Source organism: Phragmites australis, chromosome 11 (genome assembly GCF_958298935.1).
Source record: "Phragmites australis chromosome 11, lpPhrAust1.1, whole genome shotgun sequence".
In the NCBI taxonomy this organism is placed as follows: Eukaryota; Viridiplantae; Streptophyta; class Magnoliopsida; order Poales; family Poaceae; genus Phragmites; species Phragmites australis.
In genome coordinates, this window is record NC_084931.1 from 20,230,144 (window position 1) to 20,250,865 (window position 20,722).

The 20,722-nt window shown below is 42.1% G+C and overlaps 1 protein-coding gene across 3 annotated transcripts; it reads right to left on the bottom strand.

Annotated features, from left to right (window-relative positions):
* Window positions 1-4,026: 4,026 nt before the first annotated feature.
* LOC133885731 (vesicle-associated protein 1-1-like) lies at window positions 4,027-10,425 on the bottom strand. Of its 3 annotated transcripts, none has more exons than XM_062325471.1 (8): window positions 10,201-10,425; window positions 7,234-7,304; window positions 6,864-6,945; window positions 6,336-6,451; window positions 5,728-6,243; window positions 5,409-5,474; window positions 5,224-5,301; window positions 4,027-4,406 (listed from the first exon to the last, which is right to left on the bottom strand). In XM_062325471.1, the coding sequence occupies exons 1-8, from the start codon at window positions 10,253-10,255 to the stop codon at window positions 4,296-4,298; spliced, it is 1,095 nt and encodes a 364-aa protein (XP_062181455.1). In that variant the 5' UTR covers window positions 10,256-10,425; the 3' UTR covers window positions 4,027-4,295. The 3 variants fall into 3 exon arrangements, with proteins under 3 accessions (XP_062181455.1, XP_062181456.1, XP_062181457.1); XM_062325472.1 differs by having other exon boundaries at window positions 5,409-5,471; window positions 10,201-10,423; XM_062325473.1 differs by lacking the exon at window positions 6,864-6,945 and having other exon boundaries at window positions 10,201-10,269.
* Between the last annotated feature and the right edge of the window lie 10,297 nt (window positions 10,426-20,722).

Here is a 20,722-nt window from a genome sequence, read left to right on the forward strand (position 1 = left end):
AGTTTTATTGATAGGTTGTCTCGTTAAAAAACCTTTCTAGCAAAGAAAAAATGAGTATAACCTAGCTTAGACAATTTAAAATTACACGTTCTCATCAACACATAGATACAATTTTTTAATGAATCTTCAAACTTAGTGTTCTCTATAGTGTATTGCATTCGTGTTTCAGTTTGTTCCTAATCTTTTACTATTATGAGTATTTTTATTATCTCACTTGTGAGATTTATTCTTCTCTCTTCGATTATCCTTTCAGTAAGACTGAAGTCAGCCTCAGAAAAAACTGTAGATACGGGGATCATTAACAAATCTCGTGTTAACAGTGAAAGCACTGGATAATTCATCTTGTGTGCATGCCACTATTACATTATGTTGAAATTTTCTTGTTCGTGGTTGATAACGTCGCTATCGATGAAGGTTGTTAGCTCCCCTCCAAACATTGGAATTTCGACACTACGATTGTGATGAAGAGTCTATACTTCTTGATGAATACACCAAATATTTTTCCCTATGTTGTCATCTTTTTACTTGTTGTGGGTGCTAGTAGAGGTCGTTGCAGACAAATTCTAACATAATTTGTTTCATATTTACTACAAACATCAAATAACTTAGAACACATATTAGTATAATAAGTAAAATAATCGTGGCCAAAAACATCACTTAGAATTGTGATAACTCTACAGAAATATGTAATTTAACTATAGGAACTAAAATAAAGGCAAACACATACAACAAAGAAATTTCTTTTCAATATTTTAAAAATTTAGATTTCATAGGACTACACAATCTCTTAGAAGATTATCATTTTCCTAGTTTTTTTAAATAAATAGCAATTTTAATAATATTATGCACTATTAAACAAGATGCTGGATAATAAACTAATGAAAAATTCACAATTGAATCATAAAAAAATTTAAGAAACTTTAGTGTCCTTTCAGCAACATACTAATACGCTTTTACGAGTAAAGTTTAACCCCTGTACTCATGATAGTATGTATGAATAAACACATCAAATGTGTTCTTATATGGTATAATATTTTTAAGCATCAAGAAAGTGGAGTTCCATTTTACTGGCATATCCACAGAAAACTTACATAGATGTACACCCATTGCAATACAGTATTGCTTATATGCTGCAATTTGTTGGTTAAAGGAGTTCACAAAATTTATTACAGTACAAAAATCATCTAGTTATTGCTCCAACCTCTTTAAACTGAATTTTACTATAAGATTGATAATATAACAAGTACAACATTGATGTAACAAGAAAGGTTAAGCATATGTACTAAACAATAGAGTAAAAATATTTATTGCTCTAGATTTTGCACCAGCATTATCTAAAGTAATAGAAAATATTTTATTTAGGAGCCAAAAGTCTTCAACTACTTGAGATATTTTTTCATCAATATTTTCACTGGTATGCGCATTGTCAATCAACCAAAAACCTATTATTTTCTTTTCTAGTTCCCAATCATTATTAACAAAATGAACAACCATACTAATATAATCCTCTCTAGCTCTATCTACATATATGTCCGAGGTCAAAGCAACTAAAAATATACATATTTCCAACATTTCTTTAAGATTGCTATGACACACATTGTAGTATTTTATTCATCCCTAGTAGTTGTCTGTCTAGAAATATATGTGAACCTAGAATTATGAGCTTACTTAATGTAATCTTCAAATCCAGCCGACTCACCGATGTTGAGTGGTAGATCCGCTCTTGCAATGAAGCGGCATAACTCTTTTCTAGCATTGGTGGAGTCATACTTCAATGACAAACAGAGTCGTCGGGGTTGTCCTGCAGCACTGTCTGCTTCATGATTGCTTCACTTTTTCGCTTGCAAGTTCTGGCGTGTCTCATCAAGTGTCTTGTTCCACCTGAGGACTTTGCAGATAATTAATATTTGCAAATATAACACCTATCATACCTGACACTTACCCCATCTTCCTCTCTGTAGATCCTTTCGAAGTCTTGCTAAACTTCGAAAGTAGCTGCTTTTGATCTTTTAGAGTCGGTGCTTACTGATATATGTGCACTTGTAGAGTCTGACAATGAAAGTACTGCTACATGTGAACCAGCTAGACATTCACCGTCGAGTCATTCTTCACCTACAACACTGCTATCAAAGGGGTTGTAGTCCCCTGAGAGTCATTGAATAAAAAAATCATGATCGATAGATGTATTATTATGACCATGATCACCGGCGTCTATGATCAATGTCGAATGGCACTATAAAAATTCAAATATTCAAAGATAGAAATAATCAAATAATAAAACAAAGAATGGAAGAAGAAACAAGAAAGAACAACAATGCAAAAAAATTACCAAGACATTAGGATGACTGTGTTAAAATTTCTCGAATTTTTTGCAACAATTCAAAGTAATTTTGCCAAATTATCATAAATTCTCAAGAACTTTAAGATAAAAATATGAGAAAGAAACAAGAGAGCAAATTTTATTGCTGGTGTGGAATAGAAGGGCATAGTGGCACTCTATTTATAGGTACAAATAGTGATTTTTGCAAAAAAAAAAATCAAATTATTTTAGCCTAAACGGTCACAAAACAACTCAAAAATTCAAAAGTAATAAGTTAATGGGTTAAACGGGCCAGACGCAGCCCATTCAACCCGTTAACCCGGGAGTGCCCCTGCGTGCCTGCCCGTGCCCAGCCAGACCGACCCCACACGCCAACGGCTAGGCGTAGGACCAAGCGTGCCTAGCCAGGCCAATGGCGTGTCGGGCTGATCGAGCCTCACTGGGCCGATGGCGTGTCGGGCCAGGCCGTGCCCGTGCCGACACAATGTGCCGTGCACTCAGCCCAGACACGGCCTGTCATCGCGTGTCGTGCCTACAATAGTAGGCCTCAAGCTGAGCTAGTAGGCACGACCTATTTAGACAACTTTAGCAGCAAGTGTTGAGTAATTGGGTTAAGTCTAGCAACTCGTGGTTGCATGATGTGCCGCCCAATTTCCTTCCTTATAAACTCAGTCGGTCGGCATGCTAAACCTAAGTTTGTTTAGGGTGCTTTTGGTCGCAAGGTGAGGTTGGATGGGATGCAGCTATCCTTGTTTTATATGATGGGATGATTCAATTTTCTATTTTATTGGTATGGATAGAATGAGCCAGTTTCTTATTTAGTTAGTGGGATTAGAGTAAATAAGATAAGCTAATTTTCTGTTTGATTGGATGGATCAGATAAGTTAAATTGGTTATGATGCTCTTTCAATGAACTTACCTTATTTAGATGAATTTATGCATGTTTGAATTTGTTTGAATTCAAATTGAATTAAAAAGAAAACAACACATGAAATGATAAAAATGCATATAAATAGGGTATTATAAAGGAACTTACTTTTTCATCAAATAATATAGGTTTCAAAGTATTTTTATAAATTAGCACATCATATGAGAAGAATATTAATGAATTTTTTCAGATTTTTGAGAATTAGCACATCATATGAGATTTTTTGAGATTTTTTTTAAATATTGGCTTGGGTTTTTTTATATCAAACTAATTAAAACAGATTTATATTAAGCTCTAATTTACTCATAAAAATGTTTAGCTTTTGTACTCTAGATAAATCAAGAGTTAAATAAAAACATAAATACATACACATAACAGATATAGACAACGCACGAACCATGGATGGCTCGGTCTGACTGTTTTTGACTGGATCGACTTATCTAGGATATTAAAGAATATTCTCCAATAGCTACCTCATCCACCCCATCCATCCAACGAGAAACCACGAAAAATTTAATGACCATCTTCCATCCATCCATCCATCCAAACACACCCTTAGTCATCCAAACACACCCTTAGTCGCCACCGACTCGTCGTTCGGTGAGGCTCATTCGTCCTCTGCGAACTTCACTGGCCAGCAGGAGGCCATCCAATTATTGGAGTCTTGGAGATGCATATTTAGAAAACGATATTATTTAGTATACAGTACAATCATAACAAAGTTGTATTTTTTTTCATTTTGAGGGAAATCACAAAGTTGTATTCATAGCAACCAATCGTCAGTCTCCTCTTAAATGTCTTAGTTGATTAGTTCCACAAATTTTTCTTCTATAATAGTTCTATACAATGTGAAATTAAACTGTTCTATACATTCCAGTTATTAAAGCAACCTCAGCTGTGTATGTACCTATGGACCGATGATGTGACGATCATCACACGGCAGTAATTCCTCTCTGATTAAGTACCGCAAGCTTACCTACCTCTCAGACTCCAGAGTTTCCAGGAAGCTCAGCTACGCCCAGGTGCTTCATCTCCAATACGCCAATTTCATAGGTGCAATATGTAACCGAGTGACATGCCAACAACAGCCATGTAGACGACAAACAGCAGCGGAAAACCGGCCTGACTCCGTGCAGTGCCAGCCCTTTTGAAGAATACCTATTCAAGAGATGCATACTGTCAGAAACAAACGGTTGAAGGGTAAACTTGTGAATATGTCCAGTGTTAAACAATTGTAAGGGAAGCAACTACGGATTGTAAAGGACAGCAAACACAATCTGTATATGGATATATACAAGCTCATGGTCGTGAAGTATGTTCTGCCCTAAAAAAAGCAAAAAAGTATGTTCTGCCTCCGCTGGTACTTCAGAAACATACATAACTAACATGCAAAGTACGACATAGACAACTTGGCAACAAGTCTTCAAAAGTTGCCTAAATTAGAAATTTGAAAGCTATGAGCACGAACTATAAAATAACATTTGGGTATCAATCAACTCTGCAGTTTACAGACTTTAATTTGACTCAGATGCTAGCAGTCACCATTCAATATAAAACATGATTCCAACTTGTCGATAGTAGCCATTTATTTGGGCTTGTGAATTCTGATCACAGTGCCAATTTATTAGATGTCAGTAACAGAACTGCAGGTTTTGGTTATTGTTATGAAGTTTGAATAAGAGGTGCTTTCCTTTGGATAGGAATAGAATGGGTCAACACAGTGATATGGACTGTTTGGCTATGCAAACTGGAAGACCATGCACCACCACTAATGACCTAGATGTATTTGACAAATTTTGCGCCATGTGTCCATCATTTGGCTTAATTGACAGATGAAAGCAAAATATGGCAGCCCCTTGCCAAAGTCAAAAGTGCATATACAGGAACTTAGAGTTGTTCTTTCAAGCTTCAGTTATCACAACAGAAGAAAGTTTCTGCGAAAATGGTGTGTATGAACGTGCAGTTAAAATTTTACCATCTCTTTCCTTAGTTTGTCCCGCTCTTGGATGGTAGTTCTGGTCTCTTCCCTCAATTTTACAATCAATGTTTCAGCCTACAGAAAAAGACGATCCGACAACGTAGCAGTTCAGGAAGTGCCCTCAGAAGAGATTCAGTAATCCCTAAACTCAACTCAAAATGTTAGCACTAAATACTTCTTACCTCCTCTAGTTTTGCTTCAAGATTATTAAGCTTCGACTGTAAATTCTGAACATCTTCGGTTATCTGCTAAAGAGTAACAAACATAGTTAAACAGCAGAATGCAAAGTAAACACATCATTGTCGATTAATAACCAAGTGACTGTATTTAATATTCATCACCAAGATAAAATAATGTAATGCAATTTGTTGGGAATACTTGTCATGCACATAGCTAAATGAACTCAAGAGTATCAAATAAACGGTTTAAACGGCAGATTTGGTTCAAGAATAAGCTAAAAAGAGTTAGCAGAACATACACAATACTTGAAAAGGAACCTACATGAGATAGATGAAGATTCTCAGCATTGGCAGGCCCTTTATCACTTAAAATTGCAAATTCTCTTGGAGCAGGAGTATCTTTCAGTGGTGGAGATTCGTTTAAGGTTGCACTTGTTTCTGTTGAAGAGTAAAGAGATCCAACAGAGACAGCAGAGGTTTCTTTCAAACTGGGAGCAGATTCTGTCAAAGTAAATGGAGATTCTTTTGATGGGACTAGAAAATCTCGCAGAACAGTAGGCCTTTCTTTCACAGGGGAGGGAATGTCACTCAAAATGGCAGGAGTTTCTCTTAAATGGGGGTAGCTTGCCTTCAGGGGCTGATGAACTTCATTCACCACATTAGGTACTTCATTCATATTATCCAGTATCTTTTCTGCCACAGGAACCTCAACTGTTGACTTGGCATGGGCAACTCCAGTGATGAGTTGCTCTTCTTGAGGCTCTTGAGGCTGAGTCGTGCTGACAAGGACAACTCTCAGCTTATTCTCCTCGATATACCGGCCAGTTTCTTTGGAAAACTACAAAGGAGATTCAGCCAAATTAGAAAATTAGCATAAAAGATGCAAAGCAACATCACATAAGCCAAAAGCATAAATTGTTGCATACTTACAAAAGCACGAACAATGTCTTCATCAGCTGTACCAAAAGGAACAACTGTTGTCTGCACAAGGAACTTGTCTTTTATTTGCAGATCTGGTGGAGCATTCTTTTGCGCTTGCATAGTAACTACATTTAATGAAACAAAAGTTAAACAAAATACAAAATAAAAAGTCAACAAAAATCACATCCAAGAAAACTAAATAAACTGGAAAAAAGGAACAAAAAATGCATAAAGCCTTTTTCTCTTCATCAAAAGCAAAGCATGTCATGTTGTTTTAATGAAATGACAGGTGCTAAAGTAGAAATCAGCTTATCACGATTACATCATAAGAGTCAAGCAATGGACTTTGTCTCGGCAAGCTATAAATGCTAACTTTGCATAACTGGAAAATTAGCATATGAGTTGATTTCTTAAGAAGAATCCACCTATATCTATTAGGAAAAGAGAACATCTAGCTTGCATGACAGTCTACTGCAGTCACTTCTGAATATGCCAAAACGCCATTTTCACTGTCAGCCAGTAGAAGACAACATTTACCTACGAAATGACAGGATGCCCTTGGAAGAATAACTCCTACATTTGGCCGAACACAGTATCTTTTTGGAGAAGTTGTTTTGATCTGGCAAAATTTCGGTAGCAAGATTAGAATTTGTACTAAATGCTCAATCGATGATAAATATGAATAGTTCCATTTTCACAAACCAAGCCATGTAAACAAAAAAAAAAATGATAAGTGCAAATGTATGAAATCGTTGGTCCACAATTTTCCAAAAAAAAAAAAACCTAGGTGTGAAGGGCTGACCACACATAGGGAGCTTTGGAATCAAGCATTACCAGACACCAGTATGAAAAAGCTTGCGCTTACAACACAAAAACATGAATTAGAAAATAAAATTGCATGACCAACCTTAAATGCAACATACTGATCTGATCTGTTCGCTAGATGGACAGAGCATGAACTCTGCTTCTTCACCTCAACTGATAACAAGAGAGTCAGATATATATTCGGAGATGGTATAAAAGTAATTCACCGGACTACATGACAATTTGAAAGTATGATCTAAGACTATATGAAATTCTAGTACACATTCACTAACCTCTGAAGAATAAAATGCCAACACAGTCACAGAAGCACAGCTATAGAAAACTAAATCCTATAAGCAGTGAGAATTGCTAATGCAACAGCGTTCAATATACCAATAAAGAAATACAGATTTTGGCTTTCTTCAAATCTGTTTGCAGACTGGTGATACTCTTCTGTGTAAATGAACCACTCCATAAAGCTGGTAACTGTAAATCGTAACGTTTCTCAAGGATAAACCAAGGGCAATTTACAAAGTCTTGATGCTTACGAATTGCTTGAGACTACAAAACAACAGAAGCAACCAGGATTACAACTTCTAAACAACATACAAGAAACAAATACTACCTGAATAAAACAAATGCCCAAAACATTGAATGGTAACTGACAGCACTGTAGGTACCAGTACCCACGAGGAAAACATGAACAGTACAAACCCAATTCCTCTTTCATAGCCATTCCAATTTCTCTAATCGCCAGTACATTGCCTTAGTAGGTATTTAGCATGTGACAGTGATCCCATTTATTATATTTCTAAATCTCAGGCTGTACCAAACACCATTTTCGGATTTTCCCAGTTGAGCTTCCACAAGTTTCTACATATGAGGCTTCTCCTTTTTTCTAGTTGAGCTCATCGCAGCTGTATACATGTACAAGACTACTATCAGCCTTAAGCTGCTAACCACCCTAGTGAATACTGAAAAGTGAGAGAGTAAATCCAAATGGAAACACTAAGGTTCCAGCCCTCACCCTAGAATCATAAACACAACAGATAATTTTGGATAATATGATAGACCCGAGTTTTCTATGCAAATATGAATGACATGCAGTTTACACCCATTCAACAAAAGCGCAATCACTTCCTTCTCATGAATATATAGGTCATTTGCACAGAACATCTTGCATGTTTAGACACGGTCAACAATACACCCGTATGGTACAAATACAGAAATAAACTAGACGGGTCCCATATTGACACCAGTCCTTAGCACGTAACTAAATGCAGTGTGACTGAATACAGCAGTCAACTAGAGTTCTTGCTACAACAGTACATTGCTTGACTACCTCACCAGCACTACCAGTCTTCCACCAACACAAAGCATTCATCCTCCTGTGATTCTTCAAAGGCAATATGAATCCATACTAGAAACGTTAACACCCTCAGAAAGTTGCTAAAATTTGTATATATAAACCTTATGCATGGTGTGCTTATTTATCTCTCTGAAAGAAAGAAGGAGGGAGTACATCAAATTTTCTAATATTGCAAAACAAAATTAAACAAAAAAAAAACTAGCAAACAAAATGCTGTATAGCATGGCACAGACAATCAAATTCGTTCTAGTTCTCAACAAGCCTGATAAAATACATTGGTTCACATTACCAAAAAAATCAGTGGATCTTCCTATTTCTCAAACCTGTTCTTGAGGAGATCTATTTTCAAAGCTTAGCCAGACATATTACACTCTGTCACCAAGGATACACTCCAGTGGTCCAGTAACATTTCGTTGCCAGTCCATTACCTTTTCAACACCTGTATGTTGCCAAAATAGCTATCTTGTATTCTCGCAAGTTTGAACGAAAATTCCATCTATTCTATTTCTGCATCCTAGGTTATGCGTAACCTCATTTGTCCTGTTGAGCCTTCTTCACTTGTTTCTACTTCACTGTGTTCCTTTGTTTGAGTTTACTTCAACCAAATTCGTATAGACAGACCACTCTAAGTCCTAACCATCTTAGTGGCACAGGACATCAAAAGCAAATACACAGTTCGTTTCCAACCTATGCCCTTGAATAATAAATTAAACAGATCGATTTGGATAAATCTGATAAACCCCAAGTAATCTAATTGGGCACAGCCAGCAAGTGGGGTTGCTCACTTTGTCCTAACCTTTTGCATCACATAAAACAGCATGTCATGTTTCACCACCTCTCTGCAGTCTAAATTCTAATGCATACAATCAGAATATGTACAGCACAGAGCACACTATGTTCATCTACTCCTTGTTTTATCACAGTGGTGAGTAGTGAGAAAACAAGCAAGGCATCAAGAACTAAATTTACATATGTATCAAGCAGATATCACGTGGCCACTCACCGCACATCAGAACTACTCGCAGCACAGGAACTACAACTTCACAAATGACAACCACCTACTAGCACTAGCACCACCAGAATGCACTCGACCATCCATTAAAAATACCAATCATGAAGGGGACAACAACCTAAACGGATTCGGATGCGAGTACAATTTATGTTACAGAATGCTAGTTCCACGGTAAGTCCCTAAAATTTGTTTGTATAAACCTTACATAACTGAATGTTATTGCTGTTTTCTGTTGCAGTAAGTGGGGAGAAGAACTTAATAATCTAGTATTCTCCCTAGACTGTTGTATTCCGAAAGTACCATCTGAACCCCGAAAAAATCGCTAACCCGCACCAAAAATTAGATTACAACGGTACAAACGCAAAGCGAAATTTCAAATTAAAAAAAAAGGAACACGCAGGGCAATGACCAGATCGCATGACATTGTAGAACAATTTTCGTACATTTTAGGCGGTAAATCGCAATGGAAGCATGGTTAAACCCGCGTTACCCACCCGTCAGAACCCCAATTCGACCCAAGCGGGAGAACACGAAGGGATCAACCGAACTACACATCACCAACTAATCAGCAAGCAATCGGAGATTCATCTGGCCGAGCAACCCATCCTATTGCGGATGGATCACGGCAACTAGAGCCGTTGGGTTAGAGAGGGAGGATGGGGGGGGGGGGAGCGAGGGGCGGCACGTACAGAGAAAGCGGAGCTCGCGGGGGTGGATCTCGACGAGGTCGTCCTCGCTGCCCATCGCCGCCGCCTCCCGCTTCCCGGAACAGTCGGTGGTGGACGGCTCGCTCGCAGTTGGTGGAAGCGAAAACGAAGGCGACGCACGGGGACGGGGACGGGGACGGCGACGCCACTCCGCCTCCAACGGTTTCGGTTCGGCCGCCGGAAAGTAATGGGACGTGCGTTTAGGTGGGTACGCTCTGATGGCAGCGGGCCGGGTAGGGGCCTGCGAGTTTTAGACCCGGTAAGGGTGAGGACGGGTATAGAAACCGTTCTTTGGGACTATTGGATCAGACCCTGATTTGAGTTGGGTCTGGGCCAAGGCAGATTCTGCATCCGTGGATGCCCCATGGCCCTGAGTACAGCTTAAGTGCCCACGGGTCTCCATGCATCCCGGGCCGGTCAAGCACGTCGTGCCCATTAGCACGCACATGGCCACCAACCCCAGCCGCCTTTAGACCCACGATGAAGTCCGACACGACCGGTAGCTGATGGAGGCTAGACAGGACAAAGCATGCGCCCATCGAACCTATGGTCTAGCACCTCTATGAGGTCAAACGAGGTGGGGATGTCGGATCAGTCCCACTTTGCACCCTGCTGGTATACTTGTTCAGTCTTCCCGCTGATCTCCATCATTCTTCCTATAACCAGGATCGCCCATGCATTACGCCCCTTCAATGGTTGCACATCACCCGCTGCTCCTTCTAGGGCCAAGCACAGCCAGGCCCCTAGTTGCTCCTCCCACAGTGATGGCACTGGGTATAGGAGACAACAACATGTTGCGGAGGGGTGGTCTATCGCGACGAGATGTGAGACAAGACAAGTGGAAGAGACGCTGGCGATGACATGGAAGTGAGGGGGTGGACCTGGTGGCACTGGATATGTGGAGGCGGGGGTCACACACGAAGGGTGATGCCACCAGTGGGGGAGGTGGAGGGCGTGAACACCAGCGGGGAAGATGACAACTTACACTAGGTGAATGAGGGAAGGGATTGAGAAGGATCGAGTGAGACCGAAAAGGGGGGTTAAGAGATATGTGGTGGGAGAATCCGATTGCAAAATTGCATGAGGATACGTGGTGGCCAATATTCTTTCATGGAGAGATCCAACGGCTCATGTTTTGATGAGAAACGTGGAATTGCATACATATCAGATTTTGGGTTCCCGTCGGATCTCGGGTCCCCACCAGGGTCGGGACCAGGGCTAATGGTGGTTTTGCACTCAATATGAATTTCAGAGCCAGGTCAGGTTTGATGTTTCAGGTTGGGTGTGTTCTCGCTCCACCCGGCCCTAACCTAACATGTTGTCACCCTTAGTATGCTCCTGGCGACATAAAGCGGGAGGGGTGACTTAAGGCCTTGAACTTTTTTAAGTACAAGGATGTACACATGCACACCACACTCATACTCACGCACACCTATGTGAGTGCGTCCTAGAACACACTTAAATAATATTAGAGGCATATCTTCATATAGCGTGGGCACGCGTGACCACTAACACACCCATGTGTGCATGTACAATTCCTCTTGGGATTTAATCCTAAGAAAATACGAGCATCCGTATTGAGTTTAAAACTCAAACCCGGGTGGGCAGTTTCACCATAAAGACCATAACTAATTGAACTATGCTACTTTTGAGGTGCATGTTTTTTTAGTGTTTTTTTTCAGTCGATGAACCATCTAGGTAGTGATTGATGGCGCTTATCTTTCTTCTTCCTCTCTCTCGCAGGCGCTTATCTTTCTTCTTCCTCTCTCTCGTAGATGTTAAAGTTGTATCGAACTTCTCATACCATTTCTTAAAAGATTGTTTAAGACTATACAAAGATTTTAATAGCTTACATATCTTGTCCTCATGACATTCTATTACAAATCAATCAGGCTAGTCTATAAATTTTCTCATCCAACTCTCCATTAAGGAAAATTATCTTAATGTACATATGATGAACGAGACGATCATATGAGGCAGTTAAGGAAAGTAGAATTCTTATCGTGATCAGTCTAGCGACATGTTAATAAGTATCAAAGAAATTTCTGCCTTTCTTTTAGATATAACATTTGGCCACAAGCCAAGCCTTATACTTTTTGACAGTACTATTAGGCCTAAGTTTCTTTTTGAACACTAACTTATCGATGGTTAGTCCCTGACAATGATTTCATGATATGTTGGATAGTGGGTGCATGAATGACGTTCAAGAATTGATGTGTGCGTGTAGAATGGACTCAGGGACACAGGGAGTTATACAGGTTCAGGCCTTCCAGAGGATAATAGCCATACGTCCTATGTGTTGTGTTATGGAGGATCTCAATTAGTTACATAGTTAGTTCTAGCTGGCTGCTAGACTTGATCTCCCTTTTCTTACAAACGGGGTTCTCATCCCTTTATATAGTAAGGAAGAGGAGAACTTACATGTGGGTTCAAACAGAAGACCCTGCTCATCCTAATATCTAACCCAAGTCATCATTACGGAGCACCGTCCCCGACCACTTGCTTGATCGGCCTGCTGACAACGTCCCTCCTGTCGTGCGGTGCCGCGTCGACCTACAACAGTCCTACTCCATAGCATTTAATGCTATGAGATGGGACAAGACCCCTCTATGCTGTCCATGACTTCGTCCACTGGAGTTGGCGCCTGAAGGAAAATACTTGAGTTGATGTCAATAAATATGATTAGTCAGGTTGTGTCAAATCTAGCCCTGCGACCAGTGAGGTTGATCATAGGTTTATGTGATGGTGCAAGGAGACTGGTCGCATATGCCTTGTACTGGTCGTGGGAACCATACCCTAGTCACGCGACCGGCCAGTTTTAGGAAATATACATATTTGGCCGGTATATCCCTCATAGGCCCGTTTGCTAGGGTACCCCTTTACTCAATATATCTACAATAGCCCCCCGAGCTTCCTCGTGATCATGGCCTAGCTTGGTCACGCCACTTGGGCTCCGAGTAGACGTAGTCTGCCTAGGGAGCTGTCATTGACGTCGTCAGTCCTCAGAGTGCAACTCTGAACTCCGCGTCACATGGGGAGGCTTAAATGTCCCAAGAGGGAAAAAAAGAGAGTACGAGCGAGAGTGATATTGACTGCCGCTAGACCTGAAGGACTCTTGGTTCCTTCTGTATGCCCCCTCGGATTTCAAGTAGTTTGAAGGCCGCATAGGTTGGGTTGTCGCTGTGGTTTTTTAAGAAAGAGGAGTGTTTGATGGCCTTTCGAACCACCCCCTTGCCTTCCTTCTCACCCTCAAGCTTTTAGTGCCTAGAGTCCATTTGCCTCCATCACGTCTTGCATTTTGCTCCGTAGTGTCTGCAGGCCCTGAGGCCATGACATATTCCCCTCCCTCATCCCCAGAGAGGTCGATGACCTCGGATGGCTCGGTGGGGGCAGAGTCGGCTTCGGTTCCAGATCTGCTCGTCGTGTTGCTTCCGGAGGCAGCGGTTGTTGTGGGTATGCTTGCGAGGTTGAAGTCAGCGACCATCGATCTCACGCCCTTCCAAAGAAGGCCGCCCCCTTCCGGTCCGTCTCGATCTCCTGCCCGGGCGGATCTCTCAGCTGAGGTCATCGATATCTCCGATGATGAAGAGGGGGTTTATTGGGACCTTCTAGAGAAGGAGATCAATGAAGAGGAAGAGTCAGAGATGAAGCGGAAGGAAAGTCTGTAGGGTGCACCGGTGGCGGTCAATAGCCCCAGCAGGGTCTTTGCGTCAGTCACCTTCCCTGGACCTTATGTCGATCATCATCCGATCCCCGGAGTGGTGAGCTGCTATTCCAAGGAGAAGTACATGAGGTTCTTTGACTCATTCAGGGGCAAATAGAGGCGAGAGTTCGACGGACCCTTTCTGTCAACTTTGCACTAGCCGCTTCAGCCAGGGCTATGGCAGGCATGTAATAGGGTAATTAGTCCAATTGGATACAACTAGTCGGAATGTAACCTAACCTTTCCATGAATGAAAAAAACATGAGGGTTGAACGTCTATTCTTGTTCTATCCGCACACTAGTCAGGTTCTTTGTGCGTGGAACAAGACACAACTTGTCCAGTCCGTCGGGGGCGAGTAGCGCTAGGCACTAGTGAGGACTTGTGGCTTGGTGGTCGTTGTCTCCGGCCTCCTGATCGTTTGGCATCTTGGTCACTAAGTTTCATAGTGGTCCTTGAGTGTGGTCGCGTGCTGTGGTCGGAGAATCAATCTGTTGAGAGCCCATGGTCTCGTTGTGAAGTCCTGCAAAACAGAGAGTCTATTTTTTTTTAATTTAAGAACTTACAAGCTATATTCCACGCTCGTCCAAAAGGTCCTACAAAATAGAAAGATAAGCCCATCTTTGAGTGACCCTACATATAGAACCTGCGCAATAAGGCGATGTTCCAAGAGTTGTGTAATTCACAGCTGAGACCCTCCATGGCTAGCTTGATCGCGCTAGGTCAGGTGATGACAACCACTTTGTAGGGTCTCTCCCATTTAGGGGAGAGTTTATTCCAACTGGCCTTATTCTAGATTTGCCTAAAGACGAGGTCGCCTACGACTAGTGCTCGCTTCCGCACCTTTCGGTCATGGTAGCGTCTGAGGCTCTGCTGATAATGGTCGGCTCGAATTAGAGTGCGATCGTGGAACTCTTCGATCAGGTTTATGTCATCCTCCCGTTGTGCCACCTGGTCGTTATCCGAGTAATTATTGACTCGGGGCGACTAAAGGGTGATTTCAGAAGGGAGCATTGCTTCGACACCAAAAACCAGGAAGAAAGGGTTTTTGGCTGTGACCCAGCTAGGGGTCATTCACAATGACCAGAGTACTGTGGGAAGTTCATCCACCCAGCGTCTCTAATAGCTTTTAAGCTGGTCAAAGACCCAAGTTTTGATCCCTTGCAGTATCATTCCATTTGCCCTTTCGACATGTCTGTTGCTTTGGGAGTGAGCCACAGACGCATAGCAAACCTTGGTCCCGATCTCTTCGTAATAGTCTTGAAAAGCACGACTTGTGAACTAAGTTCCGTTGTCCATGAGTATGCGGTTTGGACTGCCAAACCACATTACCATCCCTCGTTTGAACTTAATCGTGGATGTAGTGGTGATCTTCCTAACGGGCTTGGCCTCGATCCACTTAGTGAATTTATCGATTGTCACAAGCAAGAACTCAAAACCGCCTGGGGCTTTAGGGAATGGTCCCACGATATCGAGCCCTTAGATAGCAAAAGACCAAGAGAGTGGTATAGTTTGCAGTGCCTGGGCTAGTAGGTTGGTATTTCGGCCGTAGTATTGACACGGCTCGTACCGTTTCACTAGCTCGCAGGCATCCTAGAGGGCAGGGGACTAATAGAATCCTTGCCGGTATACTTTTCCGACCAGGGTGTGGTATGAAGTGTGGCTACCACATACGCCTCCATGGATATCAAAGAGCACTATGTTCCCCTCTTCCCGAGTGATGCATTTTAGTAAAAGGTCATTGCTCCCTCGGCGGTAGAGGTGTCCCTCTACCAGGGAGTATCTGCGGGCTTGCCGCGAGACCTTTTCTGCTGACGCGTCATCGTTAGGGACTACTCGATTCTGATGGTAGTCCAAGATCTTATCCATTCAGGTTGTACCTGAATCGAGCAAGGCGACCATATGATGGTCGCCCGAGGTCAACAACACCGAAGGAGGCATTTGTAATAGCCCAGACGGCTTAAGTATGTCATTAAGCATCATAAACATCATTGGCATCATGCTTAATTGTTTTAGTGAATTATGAACATGCATTTTCAATTAAACATAAATTGTGAAAATCGATGTTTTTGGTGCATTATTAAGCAACTCACAATGTTGCTATACAACATAGGGTTGGAAACAATTTTAGAAATTAGTCCATCCAATATAAAGAATATAAATGAATTTTCCCAAATTTTTGGGGATGGTATTGAAGGCATAAAAATTACCACATGTTAGAAAAGGTTCATGTTTGGGGAATTTTAGTTTGAAATTGGCTCAGGCATTATGGGTCAAACTAGTTAAAATGGGTTGCACATGAATTGTAGTTTCACACAAAATTTGTCCCATAATTTTTGGACCATGGGAAGGTATTCTTTTGAATAGAAGAAGTGGGATGGATATTTTATTGGTCGGCTACTGTTCTTCACCCATCTCTCCCGCTCTCTCTGCGCTCTCTGCCTCTGGCCGCCGTTTTCCTTGACTTTGGAGGCCAGCCACGTCGTTGGTCGAGTCGAGCACGGCATCGTGCTCCTTCCTGAGGTACTGGGCATCGCCCTTATCTTCTCCCCCCTCGCTCTCTCTGCTCTCCTCTCTCTCTCACTCAGCCGCCCAGCACAGAGCAGCAGAGCAGAGCGCACCGCAACGCCGCCGCCCAAATCCGCTGCACCCGAGCATGAATCCGTCGAGCTCGAGCTGCAAGAAGCAAGAGAGAGAACCCAGGGAGCATCACTGACCGCCTCTCACGCGGATTCCACCTTTCCTCGGCCCGATTCACCGCGCGGGCATCGTCTTCCTCGGCACCGGCCAAGTGGCTCCGCCCCTCACAGTCGAAACCTTCGGTTTGAAACTTCTCTACTTGACCGATCATGTGGTGAGCCTCTCCTTGCTCACCTCTTCCTTTTGCGTGAGTCCGTTTCCTTTGGGCACGACGCCGGCGTGGCTCTTCGCGAGAGCCAAGCGCCATCACCCATGGCCGCACGTCGCCGGCCGTGCTCCGGTCGGGCCCAGCGGCTGATGAGCACACAGTTGAGTCCACGTGCTTGCGTAGATGCTTGACCGAGCCGCCGCCAATGATTGCCGCCGTTTGTCGTCGATGGTCGCCCTCCGGTCGTCGCCGGCGACCACACAACCCTCAACCGAGTCCCCCGTGTCATGCTGGTGCCGCCGGTGCCCTCCGCTGATTGCGTCGTGCTGCCATTCGCCGGCGACGAGTTCGCCGTGCCACCGACACTGTGCTGCCCCGACCCCGTCAATTTTGACCCGAGTCAAAACCCGCCGGGCCCGCTGTAGCATCTAGGCCCCTAAGAAAAAGGTAAGAGTTTCGGTGATTAATGACAATCATATCATTGTGACTAACATTTCAGCCTTTAAGCAGCATAAAGGATAAAGAAAAACTTAATTGTCAATGATGCCTTTACACTCTTGCCCGTTAAAAGACTTATATGTTGATCAAAGGACCGGAACTTGAAGGATAAGGATCTTCTAGATCTAAGTGTCACAAGGAGATGAAGGACACTTAGAGTAGTATAGGTTCTTTTTCTACTTAGTCTTTTGACCGTACTATAAAGAGGGGTTAAGAGTTGTAGCTTGACTTAGGAGAGTCTAGACATAGTCGATGCACACTTGTGACTTTCCATTACTAGGCTAACCTCAAAAAATCATTGGTTCCTAATCTCGAAGGTAGAACTCAAAATTGTTTTGAAATAGATAAAATCAGCAAAATTTCAGTTCACCGGATGATCCTCTGTATCAGAGTGAGTTCGCCGGAGTAAATTCCTAAGAGTTCTGACTTGAAAAATTGTTGAAGAGCACGCCGGATAGTCCGGCGTTCGATAGGTGAAATCACCGGATAAATAGAAAGCAATGAAGTCCAGAACTAATTCTACACACCGGATAGTCCGGCGTAGCAAAATATGATCACCGGATGAATTTATACAGAGAGGTTGTAAACTATCATCTGGCCCATTTCAATGCGCCGGATGATCCGCTGTAGGACAGGATTAATCACCGGAGGTTTAACGGCTAATGGAATAGTTAACGGCTATTTTGTCAGAAGTATTAGCACCGGATATTCCGTTGTGAAGCGTGTTATTCACACTGGACCTTCCGGCGTTAAGAAAAAGTTTTGGGTTGTTAGGCAACGGCTAATTTTCGATCCTTAGCCTATAAATACCCACTCATTTGGACCTCTCTCCACCTCTTGCGACATTGTAGCAGCTCATACACTTGGTGTGTCATTTAGAAGCAAGAGATAGAACACTTGTGTCAATTCCAAGTTCTTAGTTGAGGATTAAGGACTTCCTTGAGTGCTTGAAGAGTAACAAGTGTGCATCTAGCTGTTGTCTAGGCTTGGTCTTTGTCAAGTGAAGCTTGAGGCTTGTTACTCTTAGTGGTTGGCAATACCTAGACGGTCTTGATGATCGGAGGATTTCTCGGTGAGCTCTTGGAGGAATTGTGGGAGCCCCGGGAAAAGAAGATGTACTTGGTTTGATACCTACCAATCCGGAGATGGAGAAGGGGTAATCAAGAGAGAGCACTTGAGCCTTGGTGACTCAAGGGGGAGCTACATCCTTGGTGGATGCTCCAACGAGGACTAGGGGGAAGTGCCAACTTCTCGAAACCTCGGAAAAAAATCGGTTTTGTCTTCTCCAACTAATTACTTTCTCGCATCTTATTTTGAGCTTTGTTACTATTGCAAGTTCTTCTTTAAGATTATCTCTCTTGGTTATTTTTGCTTAGTTAGTTATATTGTCCTTGTTAAATCCCATAGTCGCATTTCCTTTTAGTTTTATTTGCTTAAGCGGTAGAAATTTTAATTAATATCCCAATTCACCCCCCCCCCTGTTGGGCTATTCGATCCTTTCAATTGGTATCAGAGCCTCGTTCTCTTGATAGGCTTAAAATCCTAGAGAAATGACTCCGGGGAGCGGAAGTAGCGTGCCAAGGTTCGAGGGAAAGAACTTTGCCTATTGGAAAGTTCGCATGGCGAGCTATCTTGAGGCTATTTCCCCCGAGTGTTGGCAAGCAACCTCTGTTGGGTTTGATCAACCTTTTACCGAACAAGAAGTTAGGTGGAATGCTAAGGCTAAGAATGCTATATTTGAGGGAATTAGTGAAGAAGTTTTCTCTAGAGTTAGAAGTAAGGAATTTGCTCATTACATTTGGGTCGCTCTTTGTGAAATTCATGAGGGATCTAGGAGAATTCGTGAAGAAAGATATCATGTACTTATGAATGCTCTAAATCAATTCCAGATGCTTCCAAATGAATTATGCAATGACATGTATTCTCGTATGAACATGCTTGTGGAAGAAATCAATTCTCTTGAACTCACTCAATTGTCCGATGGAGACGTTATTCGTAGGATCTTGATGGTACTTCCCAAGCCACAATATAATATTGTTATCTCTCTTCTTCATGAAAGGGACATCAATGACATGACCATCATCGATGCCGTTGGAAAGATATGTGCGCATGAGATGTTCTTGTTTGGAGATCATGAGTCTTCATCCAAGAAAAACCTTGCTCTCAAAGCAAAGATGGTCGACAACAAGAAGAAGATCAAGCTTCCATCATCATCAAGTGAAAGTGATGAAGATGACGATAATGATGAAGATGATGATGATGACTCCGACACCGAGCTTGCTCTTCTCATGAGAAGAACCACAAGGATGATCTCTAAGTTTCAAAAGAAGGGCTACAACTATGATCCCAAGAAGAACAAATTTCGTCCGAAGAAATTTGACAAGTTCGGTGGTGGAGACAAGAAGAAGTGCTACAATTGTGGTAATCTTGGTCACATATCATATGATTACCCTCATCCTGACAAGAGAAACAAGAACAAGTCCAAGAAGCTTGATGCAAGTGAGGATGAGGACAAGTACAAGAAGAAGGATCAAGACAAGAAGAAGAAGAAGCTCTTTAACAAGAGAGGTGGAGGACGTAAGGCCTACATTGTTGGTGAATGGGTCTCCGGTGAGAGCTCAAGTGATGACTCAAGTGATAATGATGACAACAACTTCGCGGGTCTTGCAATCGTCAATGATGATCCACCTCTACCTCCACCACCTATGTGCCTCATAGCAAAAGGTAACAACAAGGTGAGTAGTGAGGAAGATGATAGTAGTGATGATAATGGTCTTTCTCCTAATGATCTATCTAAGCTAATGAATGACTATGCTACCATTATCAAAAGGCAAAAGGCTAAAATCAAGTTGCTTGAAAATGCTAATTCCATGCTTAGTTCTAAACATGATGAGTTGCTCACTAAACACAATAATTTGCTTAAAAAATATGATGAAGTAGTTGAATCTAACAAGTCTCTCAAAGCAAGTAACTATAAGCTAAAACTTGAGCATGATGGCCTAATATACAAACACCAAGAACTTGAGTATGCCTATGATGCCATTGATCGTAGCTTGGATGAATTGGTTGATAATGATGTAGTTAAGGTCAATGCATCTACCTCTTGTGATGATCTTCTTGATATATCATGTGATATTACATCATCATCTAAGACTAACCATGCAAGGGAGCAAGAGTTTGAAAGTGAGATTGCAAGTCTCAAATCTTGTGTGGCCCGGTTGACTAAAGGGGAGTACAAGCACAAAGAAATCCTCATGAAGAATGTTTTGTACTACAACAAGAAAGGACTTGGATGCTTCCCCAACCCGGTAAAAAGGGTCATAAAGACACCGGAGATCAAGAATTGTTTCATCAAGGAAGTTGGTTCATATTACCAACATTGTCAAGTCACCGGATACCACACAAGGGAGTGTCCAATTCCTACTAAACCTCTCTACCTTGACTTATTGATGAATCC